We start from the raw sequence: 16,828 nt of genomic DNA on the forward strand, positions 1-16,828 counted from the left end.
TCAGTGAGAATGACTTCCAGTTTCTTTGCAGTTGGAAAGCAATTGTGTACAGTCGGATGGCTGAGCACTGCAGGCTGCTGTTCAGATTCATCCAATTTTGGTCTTTTTGGTAGGTTTTGTAATTTTAGAGAGCTGGTGAAGCGTGGAAGTGTAATGCAAATAATTTTAGCATTTCTTCTGTTTGCTTGCATATGCTTCTTTCCAGACAGCTGTATTAGTATGCAGCTGGCACAGAGCCATCTTCTGAAACAACTTCTCTATTTTTAGACTATTGTAATGTGAGTGAAGATATCCTGTGCTAATATCATACTATAAAGTGAGTCATGGAAAAGATCTCGGACACTGAAGGTCTGGCAGTAAAATGCCAATGTGAAAAAATATACTGGCAGTGCTCGGAGCATGAGCGGTACCGGGGAGTCCCTCGCTGTAGGGGGGATCACGGCTCTGACCTGCTTCAGAGCATCTCGTAGCCCTGCGAATGGAGCACCACTGAGAAAGCTCAAAGCTGGGAACTCCAGCCAGGAGTGTGTCTTCTCCTCGTTGGTCATCCCTGGAATGCATAATCATCTAAACAAACCTGTCTTATTTCTGTAGGGTTTTTAATACAATCCTATGATACTAGGAGGTTGTCATTCAGTGCTCGAGCTGCTAATATCAGAGGGGATTTAACAGGCTCCAAATTATCTAGATGTTATCTACGAGATCTGTGAAGGCAAGATTAATCTGGAGCATGCCATGAGGAGATGCGCTGACATGGTCCTTGTGAGATGAAGTTTTCTGCATTGGGCAATTTCATCACTTGGTACTGAATAAGAGAGAAATTTTTACCTGCTTATTTCTACCTTTTATTGTTTGGAAACTCTGGAGAGTCTTGATTAACATGCATGGAGGAACTGAATAATTGCTTTCCTCAAACATGTTAGCACCTGGGAAGCTGAGCACAGGTTTGCAGTAGCTTTTTCTCTTCCTTCCTTGCATGTATTCTTCCTCTTCTGCTGTGGCTCAGCCTTGAATAATTAAAATACTCTGCTCTCTCTCAGCACTTCCAGAAGTAAAAACTGGCTTGACTGTCAGTCTCTTGCCTCCTGTTCGGTCCTTTCATCCACTGTTTTGACGGTAAATAACACTGTTTTAAATGACCTTTCTTTTATCTTGAAGCCAAGCATGGTGGAACATCAGCTGCTGCTTCTCTCCTTCTTCCCCTCAGGCACGTATGCATGCATAGGCACGTAGCCTGTCCTTGGTATTCAGAGGACTTCAGGAGCGTTAATGCTGTGCATGAAAAGGGCACACACACCCAAATTGTCTGTTCACCATCTGACATTTTGGTATTAACACAAATGTCATGAATCTTCTTAAAATTCAGTTCTCTGCCAAACGGTGTGTCGCTGTCCTTATTTGTTCCTCTTGGACAATGGGGACTGCTAATGAAAGGCTGAGTGGACTGGTGTAGGAGGATCAGTTTGCTGTCCTGAAATGCATATACGTGTGTGTGTGTGTGTATACATACATATATATGTATTTTATATTGACAGTCTTGACAGGTCTTTGTACAAAACTCTGTTGTAATGGGAGATGTTACCCCAACACAGAGACTGATGGAAGTTCAGAGGGAGATTGTAATCCACTGGTCTGGAAAGGCACACACTAGTATATCTTCTGCCTTCTGGTTTTCATACTCGATGGCAGCAGCAACATTTGGATTGCAAAGATGAAATAACGAAAGCTGTTTTTGTTGGATTTAATCCTAAGCATTCCAGTTGGTTTTATGGCTTCTGAAATGAAGTTTGTAGTTCTTTTTAGCCGGGCCAAGTTTAACCTTATGTTCCCATTTATCTGTTTTGCTGGTCTTCTAAATAGTGGATCCGAGATGGCAAATTCATGTTTCATGGAAACCTAACTAATGGCTGCTGTGGAAAGGAACTTGATATCAATCTGGATGGTATAGATCACGTGCAAAAAAAAATGCTCAGAAAAATCTTGATGCATCCACATTAAGGCATAGCAGAGCCACCTCCAAACACTGTATAAATAGCAAGTCTAAACCACAGATACCATCCACGCCCCTTCCCATCATTTTGGATGAGTATGCCACCACATATTCCCAACAAAAATATAACTGAAAAAGATGACAAATATATGGGACATGCAGCGCTTGAAAGACTCACGCTTACTCGTTGACACGAAACAGCCTCCCTTCAGAATTCTGAAGACCAGATTTTTTTCAGAGCTGAACTTCAAAGCTCATCAAGTATTGATGCGTCTTTGCAGCCCGTTCCCATGTGCGAGCTGCTGCTGTGAGAGCAGGCAAGCCCTGTTGTCACACAGGCTGTTCCTGGTGAAAAGCTATGGGCGTTGGCATCGCGTACAGCTTCCGCATCCATGCAGGACAGAGCACATACGGTGTCTGCCTATGCAGTGACGCAGCCCTGATGGAATATGTGTGTGTGTGTGAGCGAGCGTGAGCTTAGATCTGCAGAGGCATTTCTGGCGTCCTGAGCTCAGGAGCGTGCCACACCGCGCTTCCAGGGAGCTTGCAAGCGTGAGCTGTTTGCAGTGAGAGCATGGTACTTTGACACCGACACAACAAGTGGTTCTGTAGCCATCTTCCAACTCTTTTCCAATGGCTGCAGTTCTCAGAGTTTGGTGATCTATGAAAAGAGGCTAGATTGTAGCATGCACATGCTTGTTTCAGAATGTGTTCCTCTTTCAGAGCCTTCCCTGGGATCTCTGCCTTGTAAATAGGAGGATTTTACATCTGGTAGAGCTGGTACAGACTTGCCTGGGGTTTTTAAAGCACATTTATGTGTTGCTGCTTGGCAGGCTTCAGCTGTAACTCTCGATTTCATGAACTTGCTCAGTTATGGCACCTAAATCAGTCTGTTCCAGCCCCATTTCCTTCTTGCAGCAATGACCTCTTGGCAGCATCCTAGCAAGAGCATATTTAAAAGCAGTTACACCACATACTCGTACTGTGAACATGTCCAGGAGGTGATGAGCTGACTGTTTCCACACAAATTTGATGTGGTGACCTTACCTGGGCATATAAACCCTGTGTGTGTTTACTGACATGCAAGTTGGTACATCTGTAAAGGCAGAAACAAGCCAGTGCTGCTGTGGGGTGTGCACGTGGAGGGGAGGGCTTCAAAAGTCTTATGTAGAATGACTTAAGTTAAACAGTACATGTAGAAAACATCAGCTCTATCCTTATTTCTGAGGTTATAGGCCATCCCTTTTTCCAGCAAGGCCAGCATAGCTAAACTTTGATTTTTTTATTTTCTTTTTAAAGGAACTTTGTGTAGTGTTTTCTTATTACTCTGGAAACCCTGGCTTATCTTTTAAGAGTAGAGGATCTCAGGTATGGGCAATTGTGAAGAGATTTGGACTTCTGGTGATGCATTTTGACTTCTTTTTTGTTTCTTTCATTTAAAATCTCTCTGATAGAAAACATCTTTGTTAAGGGGCATATTCTAGACCTTTTTATTCAAGATGTTGGGCTTCAATGTTTGTGGATGACGAACCTACAGCCAGAAGAAACCCAAGGTTACATTGATAGATGCCTTCTGCTATCATGTCTAAATGAACAAAATGTACCATTAGTTGCATGGTTTCTCCTTTACACGGTTCATCTAACTATGTATACAGTATATACAGTTGTATACGTCATCTTTTTTGTGGTTTTCTGTAACAATGCTATTTCAATGTCAATTTAAAGCAAATCCTGTGATGCAATATAGTCGCTTCCTGAAGCGGAAGGACCTATTGCACACCCTTGCATTACCTGCAGAAGGTCTACGTTGGAGCCTGGCTTACTGTCCCTCTGCCAACCCGCAGCGAATAGGCTGCTGGATGGCTTTCTGGCTTAGTGTCTGTCTCTGCAGCTGTCTAGGTTCCAGTTTCATATGAATTATTGTTTCTACTGTTATATGAATAAATAATGCTCTGCACCCACAACTGTAACATAAGATGTAAGTCATGATATGTTAGAAAGATATCAGACCTCTACGACCAGTAAAAGTTTTTTCTTTTCTACTAGAGAGGACACTGATGTTTTGAAAAAGGTAATTTGATCTGTATTGTTGCAAAAATTGCCATTCCTCTCCGTAGCTGTGTGCCTCTCAGAGGTCTTTTCAGTGTCTAGAGGCTCTCCCACCCTTCTGACATTCTGTACCGTTCCTCTCTAACAAGCCCCATGTTTCCTTACTCTTGCAGAAGAAAACGCAGAAATTACCCTGGATGTGTCATTAGCATATCGCGATGACGTGTTTGATGATTGGGAAGAAATAGCACATGCAATAGAGATCAGGAAGCTGAAATGCACGTTTGGCTCACCAAAAGTAAGGTGTTTTGATGACGCTGGTGGTGGGGAGGTGTGGGAGTGTGGTGGGAGTTGTCCTCTTCCTTTCCTTAATGGTGCTTCCTAGAAGCTCTGAGTTGTTCAATCATAACTTTCAAATGTGTCAGCTTTCTCTTGGCTCAAAATCTTTGAAAACCTGATGAGTTCCAAATGCAAGTGGTTCTGTTTGGTGATACAAGAGAAGGGGATGAAGTCAAAGGTAGACTTAAAACTGTAAGGAAGAAAAGGTGTGAGGTCAACACACAGATCCAGGTGCAAGCAGAATTGTCCTCTGCAGTTGTGATCAGGCTGGATCTTGAATGCTTTGAGATCTGTATATGCCAAACCATCCTAGAGAACTTAGACCTTTCCACCTTGTGCTTCTGTGATGGGCAAAACCTTGTTCTTCAGGAGTGGCGAGGAAATAGCCCACCAGGGACACTGCAGCACCCAAAGAACCTGGAGAGGTGGGGCTAAGAGTTTCTTAAAATAACTTCTTAATGCCTGAAGCTACAAAGCTTAGGAGCGGAGAGCACAGCTAGCAGCTGAGAACAGAGCATCTTCTTTAAATAAAGATGTTTCTTTTTGTGCTGCAGACTGTAATTCCTGTGCTTAAATTAATCTGGTGTCTCTCTACCATGTTTTTCACCTCTGCGTCTTGTTCTCCCGTTTCACAGTCCCTTTCAGCAACCCACTTATGTCTTCAGTAACAGCTGTACTCTTCCATACAGCCACATATACGCAGTAAATACATATGAGGCGCAGAGGAGAGTATTGCTAGTAAAACAGGACTTAAGAAACTCCACATCAAGACATGTGTGAGAGGGTTGCCTATTTTGTTTTGGCTCAAGTTGTGCTTGCTGAAGGAGGAAGCTTGGATCCCAAAGCAGCCTTTCATCTTGAAAGGCTCCCTTGACTTTAAATATATTTAAGAGCCTGAGACATGAACCTGCTTGAGGTTCAAACACTAGTGACTCAATGACCCCTAACAATCAAAAACGTGAGCAAAAATGTCCCCAAACTGCTGGCGTTGTCCAGACTTGCACAGACTCTCCCCGGGCGAAGGCTGGTATTAGCAAACTGGCTCTCAGTGCTAGCAATGGTCCCAGCTGTGTTCAGCATCAGGGCTTTTGCAGACCCTCACTGTGGAGGGCGTGCTGGTCCATCTGAGACTGACTGCCGTCTTGGTGCTCTGTGCCCTTTCACTAGACCCTGGAGTCTGAAGGCCGTCACTATGACTGTGACTTCCTTCCCTTCATGGAGATCGGCAGCGTGGCTCACAAGTACTACCTCATCAACATCCGTCTCCCCGTGAACGAGAGAAAGGGAATTAACGTGGGCATTGGGGAAATCAAGGATATCCGCCTTGTGGTAAGTGTCTGTCTTGCTTCTGTCCATGCTTACCACCTCCCAGGAGAGTGGCTGTGCCCTGCGATGCTGCAGTCAGCAAGGGCATCTCCCCTGGGGCTGCTGCAGCTCCTTTCTTGATCTCCTCTTTTATCCACAGCAAACGTCCTACTCTTCATCACGGGTAGCTCCTGCCTGCAAATGTGCCTTTCTTCCTTCCTGAGGGATGCCCTCTTTGACTGCTGTCTTCTGGGGAGCCCTCCCCAAGCCTTGAGCAGTGCCACCTCCCTCCTGCGCTGCCTGGTGACCACCGCCAGAGCTGGGTTCTTCCCACGGCTCCAAGAGCTCCCCTCTGTCCTCTCCTCCCTGCTGCAGTCTGGCTCGGGCGCAGAGTCCTCCACCTGATTAAGTCCTGCATCTTGCAGATAGGAGCTAAGGAGGAACAGAACAGCAGGATTCGGGGCAGGGCGGGGAACCTGGTCTGTCTTGGAGTTGGCCATCACCATGCAGATGTTTGGGATGGCTGTCAGCTATCCCTGCTCCTGCTCTCTGTTGAGGGTTGGTGGCCATGGGTCCTTTTCCCAGCTGGAAAACCTCCCACCGCCGTCCCTCTCAGCAGAAGCAGTGAGCCAGCCAGCTGTGGTGGCTGCAGACGGCAGTGGGAGGGCATGTGTCTGGAGAAATGCATTAATTTGGCTGATGCGTTTCCCACCAGTGGTGACTTCGCTTCATGAATATCTTGTTACTTGTCTGAGAGCAATTCTGCCAGTTTTTTCCATGCTGTGTCAGAGTGCCCCTCTCTTGACTGCTCTCTACCTCGCAATGGGAAGCTGCATGTGTTGGCATTTGTTTTCAGGACTTTTGAAGCCTCCTCAGGTGTCCTGGGTGCTAAGTAGGCACCTGCTCCCTTTCCTGTGTCGGGCAAACCGCGTCTTTCAAAGAGCAGTTGCATCTACATGTGCTTCTATGTACTGCCATGTATGTGACTCTCCCGTCAGCTCCTGTAAGAAGCAGCATGGAGTAACGATGTTAAACCCTGTACAGCTGTTGCATTCCACTTTGGTTTTCCCTAGGGCATTCATCAAAATGGAGGCTTTACAAAAGTGTGGTTTGCCATGAAGACCTTCCTCACCCCCAGCGTTTTAATTATCATGGTCTGGTACTGGAGACGGATCATGCTGATGACACGTGCTCCTGTCCTGCTGGAGAAGTGAGTAGGGGCTTGTGTGCTGGGTAAAGTGACCCTCAAGCAAGAGGACCCTGACCAAGGCAGTCACTGCTCTCAGGCAGAGCCCGTGTCTGGGGAGACAGGGATGGTCTCTTCTCTGTCCCCTCCCTCCACCCAGGCACACTGGGAGCTGGAGACATCCATAGTTTCTCTTTTCTTTCCCATTAAACCCATAGAGAATGAGTAGCTGCATTTGCCTGTGACTGCTCAGAGAGGCCTAGCCCCAGAGGGTTTGCTGGCAGGAGGTGATACCGCACTGCCACTGCCCAAACAGTGCCAGATTTTCTTCTGTTGCTCTTCATGCACAGCTTTGGCTTCTGGGGCTCTGTGTCCTTGCCTTGCAAGCTGGAAAGAGATGGTGTTTCTGCCTCTCCAGGGTCATCTTTGCTCTGGGAATTTCCATGACGTTCATTAACATCCCCGTAGAGTGGTTTTCCATCGGATTTGACTGGACTTGGATGTTGCTCTTTGGAGACATTCGACAAGGCATTTTCTATGCCATGCTCCTGTCATTTTGGATCATCTTCTGCGGAGAGCACATGATGGTGGGTATGACACAGAAGGGAAGGTGGTTTCCAGCCCCACTTGCAGAGATACCTGGCAACTCCCTTGTACTTGTTGAGTGTTGGAGACAATGCTGTGGGGACTTGCTCCAGGTGAGAGGACTTCAGGCTAACTTGCTTTTCCTTTTTCTCCTCCTCTTCCTCCCCGCCTCTTGACCTTCTGATTAGGACCAGAATGAGCGGAATCGTCTCTCAGGGTACTGGAAGCAGGTTGGACCCATAGCTGTTGGCTCCTTCTGCCTCTTCATCTTTGACATGTGCGAGAGGTAGGTGCGGTGCTGCTCCCGGGGCAAGCCTTCCCTGCGCACCTCCTGCAGCAGGGACCAGCAGTTTAACCCCTGTGGCTGGATGCACAGCCCCATCTCATGAAGTGAGGAGAGGCTCCTGTCAGTGCACTGAAACATGCTGGTGTTTCACAGCAGTATATCTTGTCCCATAGGGTTGTAAAGAAATGCTTCCCACCTTGTCTCCTCCTTGCCCACATGGGAAAGCAGTGTGACTGCCTCTTTCCAGGCTGCAGAGCAGGTTCGGGGCTCTCTGAGCTTGTTGGCTTCTGTGGCAGCTCAGTGTTTTCTCTCCTCTTTGCAGGGGAGTGCAGCTGAAGAACCCCTTCTACAGCATCTGGACCACCGAAGTTGGCACAGAGCTGGCTGTATCCTTCCACCCGGCTTGGGGCAGGCTCGGTCTCTGTTATTAGGAGAGGGAGGTGTGGGGAAACCCTTCTCCTTTTGGCAGGCTGGGGCTGTGAGGGGGGGCTCGGGTGCTGTGGGAGATGCCAGTGTTGTTTGGAAGAAGCAGTCCTGGTAGGTTTGGTGCTTGGTACTGCAAGGGACTGGTGCTGTGCTTGGGGAAGTCACTGGAGAACTGAACTTCTCCTCAAGATGTCTGAGATTTGGGGGGAAGCACGGGGGATTTAGGTCCTGGATGTCATCACGATAACCCTAGAGCCAGTGCTGCTCCAGCAGCACCCGCTTTGCTTTCCCCTGCTGGCCCCAGCTGTGATGGCGTCTGCTCCGAGGCCCTCCGTTTGCTGCCATTACTCGGGCACGCGTTGCTGAGGCATTTCCATGAATTTCCCTTTCAGGTCCCACTGGAAGGGCTTGCTTTCACTGCCATTAATTTTGATTACTGGGCTGAGATAAACTAATGCAATTAGTCCCCCTTCTGCGGCATCCAGCCCTCTTGCAGAAGCCTCTCTGAAGATCACACTGGTCGGCGATGGCTTCCCAAATCTCCTCTGCAGATTTCGAATGGGCAGGCGTTTTGGTGGGTTATCCCTCCTCGCTGCCGTGCAGAGCGCTGCGGGACATCAGAACCTGTGCTCCTCACTGAGCCAGGGGGCTCACCCAGCGCTGCCTGGGTCACGGGCAGGCTGCTGTCCTGAGTGATTGCTGCTGGCTAGAATTTAATTATGATCTTTGGGATGATATTAAAATAAGTGAATCGCCTGAATAATGTTTTCTATTATCTCTGTTTAGCTCATTTTCTCTTAACTAGCGCTGCCCAGATGGCCTTTATTATAGTCGCAGGAATCTGCTTGTGTCTCTATTTTCTCTTCCTGTGTTTTATGGTCTTCCAAGTGTTCAGAAACATCAGTGGAAAGCAGTCAAGCCTCCCAGCCATGAGCAAGGCTCGCCGCCTTCATTACGAGGTAATGTCCCTCCTTGTTGCACAGATTCTTTATTTTTAAAATGCATTTTTGATCTTAAAAGCTGTACTGAGACCTTCTCTATCCATATAGCCCTGAACTGGAAGATCTGATCTGTATTGGCTTTCTCGCATTGCTCAAATCCCCTAAATGCCTTTTTGTTTGACTGCAGTGAAGTTTCTTCTTTATTTGGGTCTTTAGTCCCAATAAGGTATTTTAAACTGTCAGGAGGGTAGGTAAGCTAGCTCTTCTTTTCTATGAGTAGTTGCCATCTCCCAGCTTGCTGAACAGTGTTGGAGGACAGAAGAAAACTGGCCAAACTACCATTTAAATTACTATGGAGTCTAAGCCCATCAGCTCCCTGTACCTCCATTTCTCCTTCTGTAATATTAATGACTGTGTTTAATGGAAAGTGTTGCTAAGACCACCCTGTTTTTCCATGGCGTGAATCCAGATTCTCGGGGTTCTCTTTTCCTAACCTAGTTGCAGGAGGGAAACTGTCCTGCTAGGATCAAAATGCAACATGTTCAGCTCATTATCCCCATTTTTAGCCCGTGATTTTGTATGTTGTTTCTGTCCTAGCTAGCTTTATCTGCTGTAAAACACAAGGAGCTCACTTTAAGTACTTAAGCTGAGAGTGCCTGTTGTTTCCATGGGTCTGTAAACATCTGTCACCAATGTTGTTCTGTTAAATGATGGTCACTTCTGATTTAAACAGGCCAGTTATCACCCACCAGGAATGTACATAAAAAACAGAAAATCAGACTTGTGAGAATTTGAACAAGATATTGAGCATTTTTTCCATCTTTCCCTTTAGCAAGAGGCACAACAGTTCAGCTTGTATTGTAGAGCTCCTGCAGCCATGCTCTAAATACAAACATCTAGCAAGCATGAATCTGGTCTGGAAGAGTTAAATTAATAGTTATTTGTTGTCGTAGTGTGGCATAGTAATTACGCACACACTGACATTTCCACCAAAATTCCAGAAACAGGTTAAAAAAAACAACACACACAAAAACAAAACCAAAAGAATTTGTAAGTAAAAATGTAAAACTAGTGAAAGCAAGTATGGTATGCAGTCAGATTCCCAACCAAGTGATCTTGAGCCATAGTTTGTCTTATAATCTACATTCTTCTGTAATAGCCAGCATAGTTTTGACAAGCGTTGAGAATCGCTGCAGTTTCCAGCCAGCCAGACCGTGGAGGTGAGGATTAGTCTGGTACCAGTACCCGCGCTGTAGAAACACCGACTCATCTCGCTAAACTGTGCAAGCTCTCCACAGATGTTTGTTTAAGAAAAGCTACGAGCTATCAGGCTGGCTGGTGGATGAAACCCATGGCTTACGCTGACATGCCTCCTCTTCCACGTTAACTCTTGGTAAATCAGTCACAAAAGCAAATGTAATGGAAAGCAAGAGCTGTCCAGACATGCACACCCCGCTCGGAGCATCCGGGAGGAATGCAGACGTGTGGGGAGCGGAGAATATGGGCTGTCGTGAACACGGTGCAGAGGAGTGGGTGGAGGTTGTTTTGCTTTGGGGTTTCGTGGGTTGGACCCTTTTTTTTCTTTGCCCTTTTTTTTTTTTTTATACTTGTGTCTTGTATATACTAAAAACAAAAATGGATTTTGTGGATTCTGTTAATGTGACCAGTGACATTTCTCTCTAAACAGGGGCTGATTTTTAGGTTCAAGTTCCTGATGCTCATTACCCTGACTTGTGCAGCAATGACAGTCATCTTCTTCATCGTGAGCCAGGTGAGTGACGAAACTCGGCTCCATCTGAGAACATCAGCTTCTGATTCCCTAACCACTAATGACGTCAGCTCACTTGCTGTTCAGGCAAGGCATGCCTGTTATAAGCAGATTTGATAATAAGTTGCTTTTTAAGAAGTTGTTTTCATTTATTTGAAACAGTGCTATAAAATTGCTTAGGCTGAAGCTTTCACAAAGGCCTTTGGCTCACGGTAAGGTTTGGGGCTGTGCAGTTTGAAATATCAGCCAACACGGTTTAGTCATTTCTGAGAACTCAGCAAGAGGAAAATCTTCTGTTCACATTGAAAAAATCCAGTGGCTTTGTATGCCCACAGAGAAATAACAGAATTCAATATTGCCTGGGTTGACTTTGCAACGCTGCTGTTTCCAACACTATCTATACCTATTTATTCTGAGCTCCAATGCAGTCTCTGTCGCTACTTAAATGTACTTTGATGGTTTACTCTAAGAGACTTTTAAGATTGCATCTGTTTCAAAGATGTCATTTCTGGTTGTTCCTAAGCATAGGCAGCTTGTAGCTTTGGGAGAGCCATGGGTACAGCCTCGCAAGTCCAGTATTGCAGAATTACAGGTGCAGGAGCAGTTTCTGCCTCAATGCACTGCTTACACTTTGGGGTACGTGGTGGGTCCCAGCGCAAAATATAGCGGCAGATGATTTCGCTCTTAAAAATCTGTTAGGCTGAAGCAATGGTTTGAGAAATATCACTTGGCAATTTGATTCATCGAGTGCTGATGACCATAACCATTACTGCATATGGGCGTAATGCAAACAATTCTGTCCAGCTACTCTTTTCCAGGTACTTTAGCTTTTGTCTTTCTCCCTTATGTCTTTTTCTTTAACGGAAAGCCAACATTTCAGTGTGAACAGTCTGCTATCTTCAAGTAATATTGATATTGATGATTAAAGTACTATTAATATTGATGATATTTTCATAAATCTTGACAAATGTCTGCATGTCTAAGTCTGATGCTGTCAGCCTAGGCCCCTCGTGTAAGACAGAAGCAGCAAGCAGGCACCCAGCACATTATCTCTTCGCATTATTCATGCTGGTTTTCCTACTATAAAAGGTCTATTTATAGAAGTCTAATGTTTTCAGATGTAACTAGTTGTCTCCTAGGTACTGCCCTTTATGTGGCAATCTTTGCTGAACACCTCAGTTATGGCAGGGACATATTGCAGAATATGAGAGATTTTGTCATATTTAAGAATGATGAATCAAAGTTAAAGAAATCCTGATGCAATCATTTTGTGAGGACCATTTTTTTTCCTGCAGATTAAGGCTAAAGAGGAGAATCCTAGCCTGACTTCTCCCTCACTGAATACTCTGTTTACTCAGTCCTGTTGAACTGACGCTGTTCTTATTGATTTACTCCAAGCTAATGCTTTAGGGGGTCACTTCTGTATTTTTACAGAATTTGGTCTTACTGACCGGCTCATGCACGTCTGCTTTCTCCTGGGCAGGTGACCGAAGGCCACTGGAAGTGGGGGGACATAACAATACAAGCAAACAGCGCCTTCTTCACTGGCATCTACGGGATGTGGAACCTGTATGTCTTTGCCCTGATGTTCCTGTACGCGCCATCGCACAAGAATTACGGTGAAGACCAGTCAAATGGTAAATTCCTCTAAATGATCTGAAGGCTGTCATGGGACGAAAGCGATATAAAGTGGGTGATACCTTTTGTGCATTTTTTTTTTTTTTTTTGACCAAAGTACACATTCAGCACATTGAAATGTTATGCAAATGATGGTTTGGTTTTCCTAGCAGACATTTTAATTAATGATGAGGTTAGATGGGTTTGAGTACTTAGCCAAGGCTGTCTAAACCCCTCTAGATGTTTTTTGTACTTTTTAGCATTGCCCAGTTGTAATTGTGTAGCTCAAATGGAGGAACGAGGAAAGGAGAAAATAGAAATCCAGGCAAGTGGAGAATGGCAATGCTGGTGGTTTCATCTATCAGTAGTCTTCAGTAGCACAGACATAGTCCTTTACTGATATGCTTGTATTTAAATAACTGTAAATAAAAGCATTTATAGAAATGTTGCATAGTCCATAGCTCAGGTAGTTCCTGAGAGCCTGGAGGGAATAAAATGAATCTTTTCCTTTCTAATTGTCAAATATTTTATTGTGATACCAGGCTAACAAAATAACTTTCTTTTTCAGGTGACCTGGGAGTAAACAGTGGAGAAGAGCTTCAGCTCACCACCACCATCACCCACGTGGATGGGCCAACGGAGGTTTATAAGCTGGCTCGCAAGGACGCTCAGGAGTAATGCTGAGATGGCCTCAGCTGGGACCCAGACTGGGGTGGAGAGCAGAGGACAACACAACGCCCTCTGGGAGGAGACCTCTCTGACCTAACTTGCTTCTCGAGCACCCCATATCTAGTGTATTTCACAGAGCAGTGACACTGAGCAGAACATTTGTAAACTCTTTAATATGGTGTAGTTATTTCTGGGGGGAGGGATATGTATATTGTGTTACACTCAAGCACGTAAAAACCTGCTAGAAAAGCATTAAGGTTGCAAAGTCGCACATTTAGAAGTTAGGAAGGGGCAGAGCTGACATTGGGCAGTTTTTATTTGGCTACTGTGTGCCTGTGCATAAAGGTGGTGCAGGGAGCTCAGCTGGTGGGCGCGTATTCAGTACTTCGAGTTTTCTTCTTGTGTGCAACTTCAAACAAGGTGTTGGTTGGGGGGGAACTGAAGCCTCATTTTAAAAACATTTAATTCCACCATCTGTAATTGTATTGAACCTTGTTTGATGTCTTTAGTACAGCCCTGCAACTCCGCAACAAACCTCTGTCACTTGAATGAAACACAGCTGGGGAAGGGAGTAGACTGTAATATATAAGTTATAGCAGAAGCAGCAACATGCTTTCTCAGTAGGTTTACAGCTGTTTGTTAAATATAGGGGAATGTAAAAACTGAATGCCTGAGCTGAGTTGCAGGAGAAAGGAGTGCTCCTGTCCTGAGCTCCCAGAGGTAGCAGTCTTGCAGCCAGCTCCTGCCTATTCTCAGCCCCTTTGGCTTCTCTTGCTTTTGTTGTCCTCCTCCATCTTTTTTGTTACGGCTTCTTCATTTTTATGCTGCTTTTGTGCCATGGGGAGAAGAGAAAGGCCACGGGAGGGATGGTGCATTCTCAGTTCCCGTGCTTGTGAGCCGGGCAATCCTGCTCCTCCTTGCACTGCCAGGATGGAGCATGCTTGGCAGAGCTGGGTTCTTCCAGGGATTATCGGGCTTGAAAAAAATCCGCTTGTCATGCACTAATGTGGATATTTGCTTTTCAGAGCAAAAGCAGACAATGAGGTCACTCACCCCCATGCTGCGCCTGGGTGGGTCTGGCTGTGAGACTGTTGGCAGTGTAAGGGGACTGGAACTGATCTGGGGTGGAGGCTTAAACTGGACCGTGCTGGGGACCAGTTAAGAGAAGTGTTAATGGCGTGTGCGGGAAGAAGCATGGCCAGAAGGGTCTGTGCTGTTCAGGGCACACCTTCCAGGGCCTGGAAGATCTAGAGGGCCTTGTTAGCTGGCACTAGTAAATGTCTGTGTTAACTACTAGTAACTGTAACTCAACCTCCCAGTTTTGTCCCTAAAAGATAAGAACCCGCTACTGCTGTTTGTTGCTGAGGGGTCAGAGACTAGGGAGAGAGGGGAAGCTTCCAAAGCTGCTGACAGGCAGTCATCGCGGGTCAGGTACTGGTAGAAGCGCTGTCCTGGAAAAAGGGACACATTGTCCTTGGATTCTTAAAACTTCTGAAATTGCACATCGATTGTTAGAGTATTAAGGCTGCAAAATGAAAGTATAATTGGGAAATACCGGACGTGAGATCACCTATGAAACCTTAATCCATCTCTCCAACGTATGCATTATGACATGCAATTAAAGCTCATTGCATGCTGGCTTTTTGGTCACATTCAGGATTGTATGCGAGTTTGGGGCTCTGGGCAGGAGCTGAGGCTATGCAGCTAGGGCTCTGGTTTGCACCAGAGGTGCTGGTTCATCCCGATTCCCACCCCAGCAAACAGCTGCCCGTCCCTGGCTGCCCCGTGCACCCGCTCTGCTGTCTGCAAGGGGCTGCAGCTCCAGAGGGCCAGCTCAGTTCGGCTCTAACCATCCCTGTCACCATTTCAAGCATGTTAGTAACCAAATACAGCACCAACTTTCCTTGCCTTTTGCTTTCCTTGCCTTTTGCTTTCCTTTCCCTGTGTTTCTTGAGCCAAGTCAATACTTCAGCTGGGGTAAGGCATTCAAATCGTTCCTCCTTATTTTCCCAGTCCACCAGGGAATGGGGTCAGAAGGCTCAGCCGTGTGCAGGGCCAGCCGGGCACCCCGTCTCCGTACCAGCCTTTCCCCAGAAGGGATTTCTCACTGGGGCTGCTGACTGCGTCAAACGAGTCGCACCAGGAGGTGCTGGGCTGTTATGATCTCAGTAAGAATGGCACTCTGTAAAGTAGCATTTAAAATACCATTTATTAGAGCTCAACACTGTGAAGAAAGAGAGGGTAGCGTAGATAAACTTGCACCCTTTTGGTTGCTGGGAACCTGAAGTTGTGCACCATCGGACGGGTCTCTGACCAGGGTGCGGCACGCCGGGCAGACCCTGTCTGCAGAAGGGCTGCTCAGTTTTTGTTAATTGGAGCTACTATAGGATTTTCTTAAAAGAAAGCAATTCTGTTCATTGTTCTGTTCACCCTCACTGGGATCCCCAGCTCCCCCCGCCCCTGGCAGCGTCTCAGCCGAGACACAGGGCCAGAGCTGAGGAGCGCTGAATGCATCGCTCTGGGTGAAGTCACTCGTGTGCTGCTATGTCTGAGCGTGTGAAGTCACTGTAGCACAGAAAAAGTGCTGAACATTACTTAAGGAGGTAGCTTTGGGTGATTTTGGATACTTGAACTGGAACACTAATAATTTTTTGTAAGTTTGGGGTTTTTTTTTGTAAAGTGGGATGACAATGCCCCTGTACTGGAAGGAAATGTGGTTTAAAAGGAAAAAAAATAACAAAGAAAAAGAAGGGGGCACACTTACCATATGTGGAATAAGTGTTGGGACCGCACCTTCAACACGGGTGGCAAAATGTAACTTGTTAGCAATTTACATAAGGAAAATAAGTGCTAGTAGGTCCAAGCAATGTTCCTACTTGCAGTAGTTGTTCAATTACAAAGTGAATTAAATTAACGCACACCATCATAACTCTGGCATGTTCCTGGCTGAGTGCTTGACTTTGCAACTTTAACATCATTTTTACCTTGGGTTCTTACGTGATATTTATGTTGTTCCGATAGATGTGTCCATGGTTTCTTTTACAGCTTAGTATAGCATTGCATTTTGTAAAGGCTCCTTACAAACGGGGAATTGCAGCTTTAAAACCAAATTTTGTGTCAAACACTAACAATTTGTTTACGGGGCGTGTGTATGTGTGCGTGTGTGTGTGTGTGTGGTTTTTTTATTTCTTAATTCCTAAGCCCTACTCATATGTCTCAGAAATAGTCCCTGGGTCTTATTAAAATATATCCTTTTTTGTTTAGGTTGAGTTCAGTTTTTACAGAATGCTTTCAGCAACCTGGAAAACGTGTAGTTTTGTTAATTTAAATAAAATATACAATATTGTGGATTTGTCGTTGGCCTGGTTCAGTGACTGAGAAATCATAGCTCTTCTGCTGTGATCTTGTTTGCTTTTATTTGGTCTTTTACTTCAGGCACTTGCAAGTCGCACAACGTGTTGCTGGGGAAAACGGTTGACTCATTTGGACAATTTTCTCACGCATCTCTCTCCAAATGCTTCGCAGTGCAGAAACATGGTACTTCAATGCTAATGGGTTTTTGACCTTTAAAACCTTTGCTTTAGGACTAATTGTTAGCAGAGCCATCTCTGCCTTGCCTCTGGAGCGCTGGTTGCAGCTCCTGCTCCAGAGGTTACAGCTCCCCTTG

At 45.7% G+C, this 16,828-nt stretch overlaps 1 protein-coding gene across 1 annotated transcript in view; it reads left to right on the top strand.

Annotated features, from left to right (window-relative positions):
• The window catches only part of WLS (Wnt ligand secretion mediator), a gene marked incomplete at its 5' end in the record, with an annotated part of 38,392 nt that extends 21,986 nt beyond the window's left edge, over positions 1-16,406 (top strand). The window contains 10 exons of the mRNA XM_082314459.1: positions 4,213-4,337; positions 5,546-5,707; positions 6,757-6,893; positions 7,288-7,456; positions 7,643-7,740; positions 8,063-8,126; positions 8,982-9,125; positions 10,795-10,878; positions 12,359-12,512; positions 13,061-16,406. Of these exons, the coding sequence (XP_082170585.1) occupies positions 4,213-4,337; positions 5,546-5,707; positions 6,757-6,893; positions 7,288-7,456; positions 7,643-7,740; positions 8,063-8,126; positions 8,982-9,125; positions 10,795-10,878; positions 12,359-12,512; positions 13,061-13,170 (1,247 nt within the window). The 3' untranslated portion in view covers positions 13,171-16,406. The remainder of the gene's footprint in view (positions 1-4,212; positions 4,338-5,545; positions 5,708-6,756; positions 6,894-7,287; positions 7,457-7,642; positions 7,741-8,062; positions 8,127-8,981; positions 9,126-10,794; positions 10,879-12,358; positions 12,513-13,060) is intronic.
• Between the last annotated feature and the right edge of the window lie 422 nt (positions 16,407-16,828).

The sequence above is a fragment of the Platalea leucorodia genome (genome assembly GCF_965183815.1).
Source record: "Platalea leucorodia genome assembly, chromosome: 5".
NCBI lineage: Eukaryota > Metazoa > Chordata > Aves > Pelecaniformes > Threskiornithidae > Platalea > Platalea leucorodia.